The sequence below is a fragment of the Pseudophryne corroboree genome, chromosome 2 (genome assembly GCF_028390025.1).
Source record: "Pseudophryne corroboree isolate aPseCor3 chromosome 2, aPseCor3.hap2, whole genome shotgun sequence".
In the NCBI taxonomy this organism is placed as follows: Eukaryota; Metazoa; Chordata; class Amphibia; order Anura; family Myobatrachidae; genus Pseudophryne; species Pseudophryne corroboree.
This window is the reverse complement of record NC_086445.1, coordinates 742,090,881-742,111,427: the sequence shown is the minus strand read 5'-3', so window position 1 is coordinate 742,111,427 and position 20,547 is coordinate 742,090,881. Positions and strand designations below refer to the sequence as shown.

At 45.5% G+C, this 20,547-nt stretch overlaps 1 protein-coding gene across 3 annotated transcripts in view; it reads right to left on the bottom strand.

The window, feature by feature from the left end:
• MAGI3 (membrane associated guanylate kinase, WW and PDZ domain containing 3) overlaps window positions 1–20,547 on the bottom strand; it is a 676,662-nt gene that overhangs the window by 209,196 nt on the left and 446,919 nt on the right. For all 3 annotated transcript variants that reach the window (XM_063955402.1, XM_063955400.1, XM_063955401.1), the window contains one exon: window positions 6,436–6,467. In XM_063955402.1, coding sequence (XP_063811472.1) covers window positions 6,436–6,467 — 32 coding nt within the window. The remainder of the gene's footprint in view (window positions 1–6,435; window positions 6,468–20,547) is intronic.

Below are 20,547 nucleotides of genomic sequence, written 5' to 3'. Positions count from 1 at the left end.
AACGGCAGCGTCTGAACTGATAGTGACAGTTCTGTACCACGAACCTGAGATACCCTTGGTGAGAAGGGCAAAATTTGGACATGTAGGTAAGCGTCACTGATATCCAGTGACACCATATCGTCCTGGTTCGCTATCACTGCTCTGAGTGACTCCATCTTGATTTGAACCCTTGTATGTAATTGTTCAAATCTTTTAGATCTCACCGAGCCGTTTGGCTTCAGTACCACAATATAGTGTGGAATAATACCCCTTCCCTTGTTGTAGGAGGGGTACTTTGATTATCACCTGCTGGGAATACAGCCTGTGAATTTTTTTCCCAATACTGCCTCCCTGTCGGAGGGAGACGTTGGTAAAACAGACTTCAGGAACTTGTGAGGGGAAGACGTCTCGAATTTCCAATGTACACCTGGGATACTACGTGTAGGATCCAGGAGTCCACTTGCGAGTGAGCCCACTGCGTGCTGAAACTCTTGAGATGACCCCCCACCGCACCTGAGTCCGCTTGTATGGCCCCAGCGTCATGCTGCGGACTTGGCAGAAGCTGTGGAGGACTTCTGTTCCTGGGAATGGGCTGCCTGCTGCAGTCTTCTTCCCTTTCCTCTGACCCTGGGCAGATATGACTGGCCTTTTGCCCGCCTGCCTTTATGGGTACGAAAGGACTGAGACTGAAAAGACTGTGTCCTTTTTTGCTGAGATGTGACTTGGGGTAACAAAAGTGGATTTTCCAGCTGTTGCCATGGCCACCAGGTCCGATGGACCGCCCCTTTATACGGCAATACTTCCATGTGCCGTCTGGAATCTGCATCACCTGACCACTGTCATGTCTATAAACATCGTCTGGCAGATATGGACATCACATCTACTCTTGATGCCAGAATGCGCATCTCGCATATATAGAAATGCATCCTTAAAATGCTCTATAGTCAATAAAATATTGTTCCTGTCAAGGGTATCAATATTTTCAGTCAGGAAATCCGACCAAGCCCCCCCAGCTCTGCACATCCAGGCTGAGGCGATTGCTGGTCGTAGTATAACACCAGTATGTGTGTATATACTTTTTAGGATATTTTTCAGCTTCCTATCAGCTGGCTCTTTGAGGGCGGCCGTATCTGGAGACGGTAACGCCACTTGTTTTTATAAGCGTGTGAGCGCCTTATCCACTCTAAGGTGTGTTTCCCAACTCGCCCTCACTTCTGGCGGGAAAGGGTATACCTCCAATAATTTTCTATCGGAGGAAACCCACGTATCATCACACACTTTAATTTATCTGATTCAGGAAAAACTACAAGTAGATTATTCCCACCCTACATAATACCCTTATTTGTGGTACTTGTAGTATCAGAAATATGTAACACCTCCTTCATTGCCCTTAACATGTAACGTGTGGCCCTAAAGGAAAATACGTTTGTTTCTTCACCGTCGACACTGAAGTCAGTGTCCGTGTCTGTGTCGACCAACTGAGGTAAATGGGCGTTTTTACAAGCCCCTGACGGTGTCTGAGACGCCTGGACAGGTACTAATTTGTTTGCCGGCCGTCTCATGTCGTCAACCGACCTTGCATCGTGTTGACATTATCACGTAATTCCTAAATAAGCCATCCATTCCGGTGTCGACTCCCTAGAGAGTGACATCACCAATACAGGCAATTTGCTCCGCCTCCTCACCAACATCGTCCTCCTACATGTCGACACACACGTACCGACACACAGCACACACACAGGGAATGCTCTAATAGAGGACAGGACCCCACTAGCCCTTTGGGGAGACAGAGGGAGAGTTAGCCAGCACACACCAAAACCGCTATAATTTATACAGGGACAACCCCTTATACAAGTGTTTTCCCTTATAGCATTTTCACATATGTAATCATATCGCCAAATAAGTGCCCCCCCTCTCTGTTTTAACCCTGTTTCTGTAGTGCAGTGCAGGGGAGAGCCTGGGAGCCTTCCTCACAGCAGAGCTGAGCAGGAAAATGGCGCCGTGTGCTGAGGAGAATAGGCCCCGCCCCCTAAAACGGCGGGCTCTTCTCCCGGAGTTTGTGAGATCTGGCAGGGGTTAAATACATCCATATAGCCTCAAGGGCTATATGTGATGTATTTTAGCCATAAAAAAAGGTATAATACATTGCTGCCCAGGGCGCCCCCCCCAGCGCCCTGCACCCTCAGTGACCGCTGGTATGAAGTGTGCTGACAACAATGGCGCACAGCTGCAGTGCTGTGCGCTACCTTATGAAGACTGAAAGTCTTCTGCCGCCTGTTTCTGGACCTCTGGACCTCTTCAACTTCGGCATCTGCAAGGGGGGTCGGCGGCACGGCTCCGGGACGAACCCCAGGGTGAGACCTGTGTTCCGACTCCCTCTGGAGCTAATGGTGTCCAGTAGCCTAAGAAGCAAATCCATCCTGCACGCAGGTGAGTTTACTTCTCTCCCCTAAGTCCCTCGTAGCAGTGAGCCTGTTGCCAGCAGGACTCACTGAAAATAAAAAACCTAACTTAAACTTTTATTCTAAGCAGCTCAGGAGAGCCACCTAGATTGCACCCTTCTCGGCCGGGCACAAAGATCTAACTGAGGCTTGGAGGAGGGTCATAGGGGGAGGAGCCAGTGCACACCACCTGATCCTAAAGCTTTTATTATTGTGCCCTGTCTCCTGCGGAGCCGCTAAACCCCATGGTCCTGACGGAGTCCCCAGCATCCACTTAGGACGTTAGAGAAAAATGTATACATATAAAAAATGTATACATGAAAAATTGATACATTAAGGATGGCATAGCCAAGTACTGTGCAGGAGTAAAATAGCAGCATACCCTCAACAATAAAAATTATGGAATTACGCAGACTTGACTATGTCACAGTGGTAGTGGCTACATCCCTGGGGGTTGTGCTTAGCATTTCTGAAGTACTAAGCCACCGCCCAGCCCTCCAAACCACTAATCATGTGCCTCATGCACTGGAGGCGTCTGAATCCAGTATCTAAGATAGGGCAAAACTTCCCAACGCCCCAAAGACTGACAAACAATCCCCTCAAATTGGGATGGTCCCACCAAAATTGGGACTGTTTGGGGGTACGTAATTATCATGCTTTATTTCATCAGAGAGATGAGGTATGTCTGACATCCATTGCTTTGTGGCAACTATGAGGGTAATTCCAAGTTGATCGCAGCAGGAAATTTTTTAGCAGTTGGGCAAAACCATGTGCACTGCAGGGGAGGCAAATATAACATGTGCAGAAAGAGATAGATTTGGGTGTGGTGTGTTCAATCTGCAATCTAAATTGCAGTTTAAAAATAAAGCAGCCAATATTTACCCTGCACAGAAACAAAATAACCCACCCAAATCTAACTCTCTCTGCACATGTTATATTTGCCTCCCCTGTAGTGCACATGGTTTTGCCAAACTGCTAAAAAATTTCCTGCTGCGATCAACTTGGAATTACCCCCTATAACCTATAGTATATTGTGTTGCCCAGCCTTTTTGAACACCACATTTTTTGTTAGGGGGGGGGGGGGGGGGGGAATTAATATCAGTTGTGGGATTTGTAATTTGCTTAATCAGCTGAAGGCGACTTGCCTTATAAATTTGTTATTTCATACACCTAAGAGAAATAAATAAAATAGTCACAGATTTCAATCACAGAAAGAATTTATGTCTGCATTTTAAAGTATTGAAAAAGTAACTTTACTTATCAACAGTGATTTTAAAAATCACCTTAAAAACTTCCTGATAGAAATTTAGCCAATAAATTAAACGTTGACACATCATGCTGCGCTGTCAGCCTTCCTTTGAACCAGCTTGCTGCTTGTTATGAAGTCCCATGAGTGCCGTGTTCTCCTACCTCTGGTATAATCTCCATATATCCGGCACCTGGGCATTGTATCTATTTGGAAACACTTGGAGTGCCAGTCCTTCCATTGATTACATTTACATATTATATATATACAGGTTGAGTATCCCATATCCAAATATTCCGAAATACGGAATATTCCGAAATACAGACTTTTTTGAGTGACAGTGAGATAGTGAAACCTTTGTTTTTTGATGGCTCAATGTACACAAACTTTGTTTAATACACACAGTTATTAAAAATATTGTATTAAATGACCTTCGGGCTGTGTGTATAAGGTGTATATGAAACATAAATTAATTGTGTGAATGTACATACACTTTGTTTAATGCACAAAGTTATAAAAAATATTGGCTAAAATAACCTTCAGGCTGTGTGTATAAGGTGTATATGTAACATAAATGCATTCTGTGCTTAGATTTAGGTAACATCACTATGATATCTCATTATGGTATGCAATTATTCCAAAATACGGAAAAATCCCATATCCAAAATACTGCTGGTCCCAAGCATTTTGGATAAGGGATACTCAACCTGTATATATATATATATATATATATATACACACACACACACACACACACACACACACACACACACACACACACACACACACACACACACATATACATGTATAAGAATAAATAAATTCATTAATTTTGTTTTTAATATTTTTTATGTAGAGAATAAATAAACAACTTAATACCGTTATGCTACTATGGGGTATATTCAATAAGAGTCGGGTCCATTCCGACATGCAGTTGTCGGAATGGATCCGACAACCCCTATTCAATGGTCGGCCAAATCCGACTGTCGGATTTGGCCTCACACAGGGTCCTGTCCTGCCGCTGCTGTCAGCGGCTGTGGATGCGCTGACAGCAGCGGCCAGGAGCGCAGATGGCGGCGGCCTTGAGTGGGACGGTGGCGGGGGTAAGCTGGGCAGCGTGGGGAGCACAGATCGGCGGCCGGAGCTGGCTGCGGGGGCATATGTCTGGGGAGGCGCTGCAGGGAAAGAGGTGCCTGCAGGCCGCGGGGGAAGCAGAGATCGGCGGCTGGCGGTGGGAGTTGGCTATTCCGCCGATCCACGTGTTTTCCGACAAGTTGGGAATTCCTATCCCTATCTGCCAGGGAATGCTGGAACAGTTCCACAATTGCATTTCATTGCTTTGCCGCTATGTCATTGATTTCTTTGGGGCTGAAGGTCAGTACCTGCTCAGCCAATCACAAATGACAGCTTTTGATTGGCTGATTCCCCAAACATAGACAAATGTATGGGGAGTTAAATTTAGTCATGGCGATTTGGGGAAATTCTTAACAAAATCACGCATTTATAGTTCTTCCTTTAAATTCCCTGAACTACCCACTGCAGGGGAAGGTGTGCAGATTGGGTGTGGACACGATGTAGTGGCAAGGCTGCATCAAAGAGAGGTCGCGACCAAGCACTGACCCTTATTATATCTCCAAAAAGGCCCTCCTACCTCCCTTTCACTCCTGCACATACCTGCAAACTACTCGACGATCAGAACATTTCAGTCCTGATGGTCACAGTGAGGATCGGGACAAAGCTCTCAAAGAGACAGTCCCGCTAAAATTGGACTGTTCAGCAGTATGCCCATTGTGTCTCACGTGTAAAATGAAGAGGACTCAAGGAGGGGTGTGGTATAATAGATAGACTATGTTATGGTCGACAGTCAATAGGTTGACACCAAATGGTCAACATGTACAAATCATCGACAGTACTTAAGGCCAACAGGGTCAAAAGGTTGACATAACAATCGACACATATGGTCAACACATTTTTTTTTCTTTTTAGTTTTTTTTGTGTCACATTTTGTATCTTTCATGTTATGTGACCACCATCAGTACAAGCGTGTACGCACGCTATGCTTTGGACAGGTTGCTACTCCCAATAGATGTCCACGTGTATAGTTAATCAAGCAAATATTAAGTAAACATGTGAATAACCCAAAACACAATCAAACATGTCGAACGTTCTCATGTTGACCTTTTGAACCTGTCAATCTTTTACCAGTCGACCTTTAGTACCCGTCGACCATATGGCATTGACCAATACAGTCTCGATCTATCATCCAGAAACCCTTAAGGAGACCCTGGAGGTGAGTATCTCCAATGGTAGGAGTCTGTGAATATGCATGTATTATACTGCTGATGTACTGGATACATATGGAATGAAAACAGAAAACGCTGCCTCTTGGCATGTTTCATCATATAAGGAGTCTCCTAACAAAAAAACAAAAACGCCCCATGCTTTTAATATTTTGACACCGAGTTCATGGCTTTCAACCATGTTTTTGATAACGGTACACATAAAAGCATTGCTACAGCAGGTTATTTTGGTACACTACAAACTCAGCAATATATCTGAATTCTTTGACACTGCCGCTTATCTGACTTCAGCAAAAATACCCAACAGGAAAATACACTTCTTTTTGCTTAAGGGCTGGAACTGAGAAAGAAATACATTATTACTTCAACGCCCTGCAATTTATGTCAGTGACTCGCTAACCAAAATAGGATAAGATGACAGTTCATTACATGAAGGTTGTACCTCATAATCCCTTGGATAAATACTCACCACTTTTGCTACTTTGGTTGGTGATGGAGGACCTGCAAATAGAAAGGAACATTTCATCCACAGCATAAAAAGGGTGAGGAGCTATGTGATCAGAGAACCAATAACTGCACATGGCTACACTACCATCATTGTGGAGTCTGAAGAGATCCAGCCACCTTATTATAGCTTAATTGTATGTCTGATGGATGTGCTTGATATGGGTAATCACAAATCTATTTGGCTGAAATTCTGTTGATTGCATAAATACATTCCAAGCATATTTATTTCACTTAGAGCAAACCAAATAAATTGTAGTTGTACAAATCATTCCATATTGCCTAATAGAACACACAACACTATCTATATTTTCATTCTGCTAAAACAGTATAGTAAACAGCCAGCTACAAAGATAAGTACAGGCACTGTGGTCCCAATGGATTGCGAAACTTAAAATTTACATATAAACATTAAAACCCAAACACATTACGTACGAAGAGCTTGTAACTAATGCTGGGCATACACAGACAGACAATGTCAGACGGGCAGACATTCTATCTGACCGCCTCGCACCCAGCAGATATCATGGGCATACGCTGGGCAGGGTGCATCAAGAATCGCACTTTGAATGTGATGCATCCAGTCACTGATCGCATTAATTGCAGCATTTAGTAACACCATATGCATACAATTGCGGTTAAAATTGTGAAAGGTCAGCTTTTCCATTAAGAGCTATCCTTTGCGATTAGCAGACTTACCGATTTATGAGCATTTGCGAGTCTCAGTGGACATTGGAGGGGAATTCTGCAGTAAGAAGCTTGCAGTCTACTATTATGCAATGCCATCTATAGATTGTGTTGCCAATCAGAGACAAGCGTACAAAGTTCAAATAATGCATATGGGAATTGCGGTCAAACCTCCCAAAATTACATTTTCTGAGGTTTGACCGCATTTTTGAAGATAGTGCATCCCACCCACTGTGAGATCTCACAGTGTATGGCCACATATGGATGCGGTCATGTGACCGGCTCACGGGATCCCAGCGGTCACCATGCGGACGCCGGGATCACGAGCGATCAAAATGCCGGTAGACAGAATGCCACGACACCCATTGAGTGGGAACAGAACCTGTGGTGAGCGCAATGAGCCACCGAGCCCGTAAGGGACTTTGTTGTGCTCGCCCTCCCTGCCAGCATTCTGCTGACCGCCGGGATCCTGAGCGCCAGTCTCCCAGACCCAACCTGCCCCACAATATCTGGTTTCCTCCCCGGGAGAGGGAAAATGTGGGTCGGTTGGCTGCTGCAGTGCATACCCTGCACGATGCGGCCAATTTACAAGTTAAAACATATTGCATCTGCTGGACATGCTGGACAATTAATGAGAATTGATAAGGGCGCTAAGCTTTGCAATTGCTTAATTGTACTGAGAGCACTATGGTGTACTGCATATGCAAGACATCTGGTTTTAATGCCCTGTTCAGCATATTCTCATTTATAGAACACCTATGCTTACAGAACACTCCCAAGAAAATGGAATTGGACACCAACCCTCTTTTACAATTATTTATGCACTCAATTTGAGAGCACTTTGTCATTTAGTTACATTATCTATTATTTTAAATCACACATGTCTTAGCAGTCATATAACAATGACCTTCACTCACATCCTCGTTTACTTAAAGCACACATTTCAAAATACTGTCATACCCAGGATTCAAACCCATGACCTTCCATACTGTTGTCAAATGCCTTACTCATGGAGCTAGTTGATACTGTATGGGACGTATGAGAGTGTTTTGAAATGTGTGCCTTAAAGGAGTGTGTGATTGAAGGTGCTTAGGGATGTGAGGGGGAGATGAGGGCAAGCGGGTGATTCTGGGGATTAAAGAGGAGGAAGTTTCATGTGTCTGATTAAAACAGAAAATTTTCAGGTGCTGCAGAACAGCACACCCTGCCTTGCGGAGCCCTTGTGGTGGCACACAACCCTAGTTACGGCCCTGTCCCCAACTACCATACATGAAGTCCCCAAAGATGAAACCTGCCTCCAAGATGTAGACTTGTGAGAGGGATATCACACATGATTAATATACACACATGACGATTTGGGGGGAGTCATATGGAAAAAACTATAGCTCTCTACAGAGTTAAGCTTTACCAGAATTAGTAACAATATTGCTCCTACGTGAATATTAAATTCATCTCTTAAATATTTGCATAAAAAAAGTACTGAGAAAAAAATGACTTATCAACTTTTTACATTTCCATTCTATTTTTCTCATTCCATATAGTAGAACTATTAATTTTCACTTTGTAACATTATAATGGTAGGCCAAACAGAATTAATCAATATGGACCAATTGGTGGGAATAGGAAGGTTTAGTATAAAAGCAAACAAACAAGAACAAAAAAATCCCACATGCTTTAACACAGTTTGAGGAACAAGATCAAGGAAAATTACAACAAATCGCCAAAATATAGAAAAATAAGAATTTACTTACCGATAATTCTATTTCTCATAGTCCGTAGTGGATGCTGGGGACTCCGTCAGGACCATGGGGAATAGCGGCTCCGCAGGAGACAGGGCACAAAAGCAAGCTTTTAGGATCACATGGTGTGTACTGGCTCCTCCCCCTATGACCCTCCTCCAAGCCTCAGTTAGGTACTGTGCCCGGACGAGCGTACACAATAAGGAAGGATCTTGAATCCCGGGTAAGACTCATACCAGCCACACCAATCACACCGTACAACTTGTGATCTGAACCCAGTTAACAGTATGATAACACAGAAGTAGCCTCTAAAAAAAGAAGGCTCACAACAATAATAACCCGATTTTTGTAACAATAACTATGTACAAGTATTGCAGACAATCCGCACTTGGGATGGGCGCCCAGCATCCACTACGGACTATGAGAAATAGAATTATCGGTAAGTAAATTCTTATTTTCTCTAACGTCCTAGTGGATGCTGGGGACTCCGTCAGGACCATGGGGATTATACCAAAGCTCCCAAACGGGCGGGAGAGTGCGGATGACTCTGCAGCACCGAATGAGAGAACTCCAAGTCCTCTTTAGCCAGAGTATCAAATTTGTAAAATTTTACAAACGTGTTCTCCCCTGACCACGTAGCTGCTCGGCAAAGTTGTAAAGCCGAGACCCCTCGGGCAGCCGCCCAAGATGAGCCCACCTTCCTTGTGGAGTGGGCTTTAACAGTTTTAGGCTGTGGCAGGCCTGCCACAGAATGTGCAAGTTGGATTGTGCTACAGATCCAACGAGCAATCGTCTGCTTAGACGCAGGAGCACCCATCTTGTTGGGTGCATACAAGATAAACAACGAGTCAGATTTTCTGACTCCAGCTGTCCTTGAAATATATATTTTCAATGCTCTGACAACGTCCAGTAACTTGGAGTCCTCCAAGTCGCTAGTAGCCGCAGGCACCACAATAGGCTGGTTCAAGTGAAAAGCCGAAACCACCTTAGGGAGAAAATGAGGACGTGTCCGCAGTTCTGCCCTGTCCGAATGGAAAATCAGATATGGGCTTTTGTACGATAAAGCCGCCAACTCTGAAACTCTCCTGGCTGAAGCCAGGGCCAGTAGCATGGTTACTTTCCATGTAAGATACTTCAGATCTACCGATTTGAGAGGCTCAAACCAATGAGATTTGAGAAAATCCAAAACTACGTTTAGATCCCACGGTGCCACTGGAGGCACAATTGGGGGCTGTATATGTAGTACACCCTTGACAAAAGTTTGTACTTCAGGCACTGAAGCCAATTCTTTCTGGAAGAAAATTGATAAGGCCGAAATTTGAACTTTAATAAACCCCAATTTTAGGCCCATAGACAATCCTGCCTGCAGGAAATGTAGGAATCGACCCAATTGAAATTCTTCCGTTGGGGCCTTCTTGGCTTCACACCACGCAACATATTTTCTCCAAATGCGGTGATAATGTTGTGCGGTCACTTCCTTCCTAGCTTTAATCAAGGTAGGAATAACTTCCTCTGGAATGCCCTTTTCTTTTAGAATCCGGCGTTCAACCGCCATGCCGTCAAACGCAGTCGCGGTAAGTCTTGGAACATACAAGGTCCCTGCTGAAGCAGATCCCTTCTTAGAGGTAGAGGCCACGGATCTTCCGTGAGCATCTCTTGAAGTTCCGGGTACCAAGTTCTTCTTGGCCAATCCGGAGCCACTAGTATTGTTCTTACTCCCCTTTTCCGTATAATTCTCAGTACCTTTGGTATGAGAGGCAGAGGAGGGAACACATACACCGACTGGTACACCCACGGTGTTACCAGAGCGTCCACAGCTATTGCCTGAGGGTCTCTTGACCTGGCGCAATATCTGTCCAGTTTTTTGTTGAGGCGAGACGCCATCATGTCCACCTTTGGTTTTTCCCAATGGTTCACAATCATGTGGAAAACTTCCGGATGAAGTCCCCACTCTCCCGGGTGAAGGTCGTGTCTGCTGAGGAAGTCTGCTTCCCAGTTGTCCACTCCCGGGATGAACACTGCTGACAGTGCTATGACATGATTTTCCGCCCAGCGAAGAATCCTTGCAGCTTCTGTCATTGCTCTTCTGCTTCTCGTGCCGCCTTGTCTGTTTACGTGGGCGACTGCCGTGATGTTGTCCGACTGGATCAACACCGGCTGACCCTGAAGCAGCGGTTTCGCCATGTTTAGAGCATTGTAGATCGCTCTTAGCTCCAGTATATTTATGTGAAGAGACTTCTCCAGGTTTGACCATACACCCTGGAAGTTTCTTCCCTGTGTGACTGCTCCCCAGCCTCGTAGGCTGGCATCCGTAGTCACCAGGACCCAGTCCTGTATGCCGAACCTGCGGCCCTCTAACAGATGGGCACTCTGCAACCACCACAGGAGAGACAACCTTGTTCTTGGTGACAGTGTTATCCGCTGATGCATGTGCAGATGCGATCCGGACCATTTGTCCAGCAGATCCCACTGAAATATTCGTGCGTGGAATCTGCCGAATGGAATTGCTTCGTAAGAAGCCACCATCTTTCCCAGGACTCTTGTGCATTGATGTACTGACACATTTCCTGGTTTTAGGAGGTTCCTGACAAGTTCGGATAACTCCCTCGCTTTCTCCTACGGGAGAAACACCTTTTTCTGAACAGTGTCCAGAATCATTCCCAGGAACAGCAGACGTGTTGTCGGTGTCAATTGAGATTTTGGAAGATTCAGAATCCACCCGTGTTGTTGAAGCACTACTTGGGTTAGTGCTACCCCGACTTCCAGCTGTTCTCTGGACCTTGCCCTTATCAGGAGATCGTCCAAGTAAGGGATAATTAATACGCCTTTTCTTCGTAGAAGAACCATCATTTCGGTCATTACCTTGGTAAAGACCCGAGGTGCCGTGGACAAACCAAACGGCAGCGTTTGAAACTGATAATGACAGTCTTGTATCACGAACCTGAGATACCCTTGGTGTGAGGGGTAAATTGGGACATGCAGATAAGCATCTTTTATGTCCAGGGACACCATGAAGTCCCCTTCTTCCAGATTCGCTATCACTGCTCTTAGTGACTCCATCTTGAACTTGAATTTCTGTATGTACAGGTTCAAGGATTTCAGATTTAGAATAGGTCTTACCGAACCGTCCGGCTTCGGTACCACAAATAGTGTGGAATAATACCCCTTTCCCTGTTGTAGGAGGGGTACCTTGATTATCACCTGCTGAGAATACAGCTTGTGAATGGCTTCCAATACCGTCGCCCTTTCTAAGGGAGGCGTTGGTAAAGCAGACTTTAGGAACCGGCGAGGGGGAGACCTTTCGAATTCCAACATGTAACCCTGAGATACTATCTGCAGGATCCACGGGTCCACCTGTGAGCGAGCCCACTGATTGCTGAAAATCTTTAGTCGACCCCCCACCGCTCCTGAGTCCGCTAGTAAAGCCCCAGCGTCATGCTGATGGCTTTGTAGAACCCGGGGCGGGCTTCTGTTCCTGGGCAGGGGCTGCTTGCTGCCCTCTCTTACCCTTTCCTCTGCCTCGGGGCAGATAAGACTGTCCTTTTGCCCGCTTGTTTTTATAGGAGCGAAAGGACTGCGGCTGAAAAGACGGTGTCTTTTTCTGTTGGGAGGGAGTCTGAGGTAAAAACGTGGATTTGCCGGCAGTTGCCGTTGCCACCAGATCCGATAGACCGACCCCAAATAATTCCTCTCCTTTATATGGCAATACTTCCATATGCCTTTTGGAATCCGCATCACCTGACCACTGTCGCGTCCATAAACTTCTTCTGGCAGATATGGACATCGCATTTACTCTCGATGCCAGAGTGCAAATATCCCTCTGAGCATCTCGCATATAAAGAAACGCATCCTTTAATTGCTCTAAAGTCAATAAAATACTGTCCCTATCCAGGGTATCAATATTTTCAGTCAGGGAATCCAACCACACTACCCCAGCACTGCACATCCAGGCTGAGGCTATTGCTGGTCGGAGTATAACACCAGTATGTGTGTATATACTCTTCAGTGTAGTTTCCAGCCTCCTATCTGCTGGATCCTTGAGGGCGGCCGTATCAGGAGACGGCAACGCCACTTGTTTTGATAAACGTGTGAGCGCTTTATCCACCCTAGGGGGTGTTTCCCAGCGCGCCCTAACCTCTGGTGGGAAAGGGTATAATGCCAATAACTTCTTTGAAATTAGCAGTTTTCTATCGGGGTTAACCCACGCTTCATCACACACGTCATTCAATTCCTCTGATTCTGGAAAAGCTACAGGTAGTTTTTTCACCCCCCACATAATACCCCTTTTTGAGGTACCTGCAGTATCAGAGATCTGCAAAGCCTCCTTCATTGCCGTGATCATATAACGTGTGGCCCTATTGGAAAATACGTTTGTTTCTTCACCGTCGACACTAGATTCATCTGTGTCGGTACCTGTGTCGACTGACTGAGGTAAGGGACGTTTTACAGCCCCTGACGGTGTCTGAGACGCCTGAGCAGGTACCAACTGGTTTTCCGGCCGTCTCATTTCGTCAACTGACTTTTGTAATGTACTAACATTATCACGTAATTCCATAATTAAAGCCATCCATTCCGGTGTCGACTCCCTAGGGGGTGACATCACCATTACCGGCAATTGCTCCGCCTCCATACCAACATCGTCCTCATACATGTCGACACACACGTACCGACACACAGCAGACACACAGGGAATGCTCTTATCGAAGACAGGACCCCACTAGCCCTTTGGGGAGACAGAGGGAGAGTTTGCCAGCACACACCAAAAGCGCTATAAAATGTATATAAACAACCCTAAAAGGTGTTGTTTCTGTTATATGCGCTTTAAATATATAAATATCGCCAAAATATGCCCCCCTTCTCTTTGTTACCCTGTTTCTGTAGTGCAGTGCAGGGGAGAGTCCTGGGAGCCTTCCTCACAGCGGAGCTGAGCAGGAAAATGGCGCTGTGTGCTGAGGAGAATAAGCCCCGCCCCCTTTCCGGCGGGCTTTTCTCCCGGGTTTTGAGATATCTGGCCTGGGTTAAATACATACATATAGCCTCAATGGCTATATGTGATGTATTCTTTGCCATAAAAGGTATTAATTATTGCTGCCCAGGGCGCCCCCAGCAGCGCCCTGCACCCTCCGTGACCGTTCAGTGTGAAGTGTGTAGCAACAATGGCGCACAGCTGCAGTGCTGTGCGCTACCTTCATGAAGGCTGAAGAGCCTTCTGCCGCCTGTTTCCGGACCCACGATCTTCAGCATCTGTAAGGGGGATCGGCGGCGTGGCTCCGGGACGAACCCCAGGGTGACCTGTGTTCCGACTCCCTCTGGAGCTATGTCCAGTAGCCTAAGACTCCAATCCATCCTGCACGCAGGTGAGTTGAAAATCTCTCCCCTAAGTCCCTCGATGCAGTGAGCCTGTTGCCAGCAGGACTCACTGAAAATAAAAAACCTAAAAACTTTTTCTAAGCAGCTCTTTAGGAGAGCCACCTAGATTGCACCCTGCTCGGACGGGCACAAAAACCTAACTGAGGCTTGGAGGAGGGTCATAGGGGGAGGAGCCAGTACACACCATGTGATCCTAAAAGCTTGCTTTTGTGCCCTGTCTCCTGCGGAGCCGCTATTCCCCATGGTCCTGACGGAGTCCCCAGCATCCACTAGGACGTTAGAGAAATAGTACGGTATATCATAGATAAGTGTATCTACATATACTGTATCTATATACTATATGCAACAAAAAAAGCATTAAAATGCAAAAACTTAAAAATATTGAAATAAACAAATGAAAAATAAAAAAATAAAGAATCACAGAATTAAACAATATCTGTGTTTTATCTGTGTTTTTGAAATGATACACAATTTTACACCTGGACTTTGTTACACAGTGGATGCTTCATGAAGAACAGAAGGGAATTGACCATGGCCCTCATTCCGAGTTGTTCGCTCGGTAAAAATCTTCGCATCGCAGCGATTTTCCACTTAATGCGCATGCGCAATGTCCGCACTGCGACTGCGCCAAGTAAATTTGCTATGCACTTAGTAATTTTACTCACGGCTTTTTCATCGTTCTGGCGATCATAATGTGATTGACAGGAAATGGGTGTTACTGGGCGGAAACAGGCCGTTTTATGGGCGTGTGGGAAAAAACGCTACCGTTTCCGGAAAAAACGCAGGAGTGGCCGGAGAAACGGAGGAGTGTCTGGGCGAACGCTGGGAGTGTTTGTGACGTCAAACCAGGAACGACAAGCACTGAACTGACCGCAGATGCCGACTAAGTCTGAAGCTACTCAGAAACTGCTACGAGGTGTGTAATCGCAATATTGCAAATACATCGTTCGCAATTTTAAGATGCTAAGATTCACTCCCAGTAGGCGGCGGCTTAGCGTAAGCAACTCTGCTAAAATCGCCTTGCGAGCGAACAACTCGGAATGACCTCCCATATTACTAAAGTACAGATGTGTCCTCTTAGGACTTTGTTCCATGTGCTACAAGTTGCGTTACACATAACTCGTGAGTGCCGTGTGACCCGGTAGCGCAAAGCATAATTTTTATGATTTTGTAGACACAATGTAATGCAATAGGACACATGAGCAGCTTCTGTTGATTAAAATTATATGTGGCATGTCTATATTCTGTTTGTAATAGCGGCTCTATCTGCATCCGAAATGATAGTGTTTTCCAGGAAACACTGTGCATAGCATTTTGTATGCAAATACAGTCGCAGTCACACACAGAATATAGGCATGCTGCATATCATTTTAATCAGCAGATGCTGCCTGTACATCCTATTTTATTATGCTGCATTTAAGACACATTTTCACGGCACAAGACACACAAAAAAAGACACTCGCGCTACAGAGTCCTGCCACGGCATGGCGTGACTTGAAGGGCTGTTTAGCGTGACTGCAGAAAGGATGTAAGAGGACACATCTTTAGGCCCTTTCCTCAAAAAACATACAAAACACTATTTTTCCAGCAGCAAAATGACTGCAATTTTAAATGTTAACTAAGCGCCATGTAGGATTATAATTACATTTAACTTGTTATTAATTATACTTTCAATTGCAACAGTGCTGAAAAGGTTTGAAAAACAAAACGGAGATTAGGCTATGTAACATGGCAGTCTCGCTTAATCCCAGCTCTATCTTTTTTTTTTTCTTTCCTATTTGGAGACGTGAAGTCAATGAATGTAACACATGAATGAGCCTTGATAAAGGCACTCGGATTCAATCACTGGGAATAAAACAGCTCTTAAAAGGGCACAGTCTGGGCCATTACAGAAGACAGAGACAATCTTTAACTGGCAGCTATCAAGAACCGCATTATGTGCAAGTATAAGCTAATTAGGACGGAATGGAAATGGAGTACATGTAATTGCTATTAACTATGTCCATGCTGAAACAACTGGAATTTATCTGCACATCTCATCTAATGTACATTTACGTGGTTCCCCACTGCTTATAAGTAGTAACAGAAAAGGGGGAGCTCATTTATATTCCGACTGCTGACATTTGTTTGCTGATAGCACGCTTTTATAGTGTATCTGAGAGCAGCCCATTATCTTGGAATTAAAAGCCACTGGTAATTTAGCTAATGATGGAGCCATTGCTTTAATGGCCATCTCTAATCAACCAGGTACAATTCACTGCAGTCACATATTCGGAAATCAAGTCTGTATATACAACATAGCTGCCAGTTTCAGTTTCAAGATTTGTCCAGGGAATATGTACTCTACCTGGAAATCCTCCTAATGTGTTCACTGAATGTAATTCTCACTGTACAATCATATTCTCTTGGCTCTATACATTGACATTTATTTAATGAGCGGTTAACATCGGATATTTTAATAATATTCAGGAAGTAATGGAACGTTATGGAGATTGTAGTGCACCGACAGCCTACTAACATTCACACAGGGTCTCATCAAAATTATTTAAAAAATAAAAATGGAAATGATCTGAAAAATCCGGAAGATATGATGTGTGTGTATATAAATATATAAATATGTATCTGTGTGTGTATGTGTGTGTGTATATATATATATATATATATATATATATACATACACATAATAAGAATTTACTTACCGATAATTCTATTTCTCGGAGTCCGTAGTGGATGCTGGGGTTCCTGAAAGGACCATGGGGGATAGCGGCTCCGCAGGAGACAGGGCACAAAAAGTAAAGCTTTAGGATCAGGTGGTGTGCACTGGCTCCTCCCCCTATGACCCTCCTCCAAGCCAGTTAGGTACTGTGCCCGGACGAGCGTACACAATAAGGGAGGAATTATGAATCCCGGGTAAGACTCATACCAGCCACACCAATCACACCGTACAACTTGTGATCTAAACCCAGTTAACAGTATGATAACAGCGGAGCCTCTGAAAAGATGGCTCACAACAATAATAACCCGATTTTTGTAACTATGTACAAGTATTGCAGATAATCCGCACTTGGGATGGGCGCCCAGCATCCACTACGGACTCCGAGAAATAGAATTATCGGTAAGTAAATTCTTATTTTCTCTATCGTCCTAGTGGATGCTGGGGTTCCTGAAAGGACCATGGGGATTATACCAAAGCTCCCAAACGGGCGGGAGAGTGCGGATGACTCTGCAGCACCGAATGAGAGAACTCCAGGTCCTCTTTTGCCAGGATATCAAATTTGTAGAATTTTACAAACGTGTTCTCCCCTGACCACGTAGCTGCTCGGCAGAGTTGTAATGCCGAGACCTCTCGGGCAGCCGCCCAAGATGAGCCCACCTTCCTTGTGGAATGGGCCTTAACCGATTTAGACTGTGGCAGGCCTGCCTCAGAATGTGCAAGTTGAATTGTGTTACAAATCCAACGAGCAATCGCCTGCTTAGAAGCAGGCGCACCCAACTTGTTGGGTGCATACAGTATAAACAGCGAGTCAGATTTTCTGACTCCAGCTGTCCTGGAACATATTTTCAGGGCCCTGACAACTCCTAGCAACTTGGAGTCCTCCAAGTCCCTAGTAGGTGCAAGGCACCACAATAAGCTGGTTCAGGTGAAACACTGACACCACCTTAGGGAGAGAACTGGGGACGAGTCCGCAGCTCTGCCCTGTCCGAATGGACAAACAGATATGGGCTTTTTTGAGAAAAAACCACCAATTTGACACTCGCCTGGTCCAGGCCAGGGCCAAGAGCATGGTCACTTTTTATGTGAGATGCTTCAAATCCACATATTTGACTGGTTTTAAACCAATGTGATTTGAGGAATCCCAGAACTACGTTGAGATCCCACAGTGCCACTGGAGGCACAAAAAAGGGGTTTGTATATGCAATACTCCCTTGACAAACTTCTGGACTTCAGGAACTGAAGCCAATTCTTTCTGGAAGAAAATTTACAGGGCCGAATTTGAACCTTAATGGACCCCAATTTGAGGCCCATAGACACTCCTGTTTGCAGGAAATGCAGGAAACGACCGAGTTGAAATTTCTTTGTGGGGCCTTCCTGGCCTCACACCACGCAACATATTTTCGCCACACGTGGTGATAATGTTGTGCGGTCACCTCCTTTCTGGCTTTGACCAGGGTAGGAATGACCTCTTCCGGAATGCCTTTTTTCCCTTAGGATCCTCCATCGCCATGCCGACAAACGCAGCTGCGGTAAGTCTTGGAACAGACATGGTACTTGCTGAAGCAAGTCCCTTCTTAGCGGCAGAGGCCATAAGACCTCTGTAAGCATCTCTTGAAGTTCCGGGTACCAAGTCCTTCTTGGCCAATCCGGAGCCATGAGTATAGTTCTTACTCCTCTACGTCTTATAATTCTCAGCACCTTAGGTATGAGAAGCAGAGGAGGGAACACATACACCGACTGGTACACCCACGGTGTTACCAGAACGTCCACATCTATTGCCTGAGGGTCTCTTGACCTGGCGCAATACCTGTCCCGTTTTTTGTTCAGACGGGACGCCATCATGTCCACCTTTGGTATTTCCCAACGGTTTACAATCATGTGGAAAAAACTTCTCAATGAAGTTTCCACTCTCCCGGGTGGAGGTCGTGCTGAGGAAGTCTGCTTCCCAGTTTCCATTCCCGGGATGAAAAACTGCTGACAGTGTTATCACATGATTTTCCGCCCAGCGAAAAGTCCTTGCAGTTTCTGCCATTGCCCTCCTGCTTCTTGTGTCGCCCTGTCTGTTTACGTGGGCGACTGCCGTGATGTTTTTCCCACTGGATCAATACCGGCTGACCTTGAAGCAGAGGTCTTGCTAAGCTTAGAGCATTATAAATTTACCCTTAGCTCCAGTATATTTATGTGGAGAAAAGTCTCCATACTTGATCACACTCCCTGGAAATTTTTTCCTTGTGTGACTGCTCCCCAGCCTCTCAGGCTGGGCTCCGTGGTTACCAGCATCCAATCCTGAATGCCGAATCTGCTGCCCTCTAGAAGATGAGCACTCTATAACCACCACAGGAGAGACACCCTTGTCCTTGGATATTGGGTTATCCGCTGATGCATCTGAAGATGCGATCCGGACCATTTGTCCAGCAGATCCCACTGAAAAGTTCTTACGTGAAATCTGCCGAATGGAATTGCTTCGTAGGAAGCCACCATTTTTACCAGGACCCTTGTGCAATGATGCACTGTTTTTAGGAGGTTCCTGACTTGCTCGGATAACTCCCTGGCTTTCTCTTCCGGGAGAAACACCTTTTTCTGGACTGTGTCCAGAATCATCCCTAGGCACAGCAGACGTGTCGTCGGGATCAGCTGCGATTTTGGAATATTTAGAATCCACCCGTGCTGATTGTAGCAGTATCCGAGATAGTGCTACTCCGACCTCCAACTGTTCCCTGGACTATGCCCCTATCAGGAGATCGTCCAAGTAAGGGATAATTAAGACGCCTTTTCTTCGAAGAAGAATCATCAATTCGGCCATTACCTTGGTAAAGACCCCAGGGTGCCGTGGACAATCCAAACGGCAGCGTCTGAAACTGATAGTGACAGTTCTGCACCACGAACCTGAGGTACCCTTAGTGAGAAGGGCAAATTTGGGACATAGAGGTAAGCATCCCTGATGTCCCGGGACACTATATAGTCCCCTTATTCCTGGTTCGTTATCACTGCTCTGAGTGACTTCATCTTAATTTGAACCTTTGTAAGTGTTCAAAAACAAATTTTTAGAATAAGTCTCACCTAGCCTTCTGGCTTCAGTACCACAATATAGTGTGGAATAATACCCCTTTTCTGTAGTAGGAGGGGTAATTTAATTATCACCTGCTGGGAATACAGCTTGTGAATTTTTTCCCATACTACCTCCTTGTCGGAGGGAGACTTGGTAAAGCAGACTTCAGGAGCCTGCGAAGGGGAAACGTCTCGACATTCCCATCTGTACCCCCGGGATACTACTTGTAGGATCCAGGGGTCCTGTACGGTCTCAGCGCCATGCTGAGAACTTGTCAGACGCGGTGGAACGCTTCTGTTCCTGGGAATGGGCTGCCTGCTGCAGTCTTCTTCCCTTTCCTCTATCCCTGGGCAGATATGATCTTATAGGGACGAGAGGACTGAGGCTGAAAAGACGGTGTCTTTTTCTGCAGAGATGTGACTTAGGGTAAAAAACGGTGGATTTTCCAGCAGTTGCCGTGACCACCAGGTCCGATGGACCGACCCCAAACAAGTCCTCTTCCTGTATACGGCCATA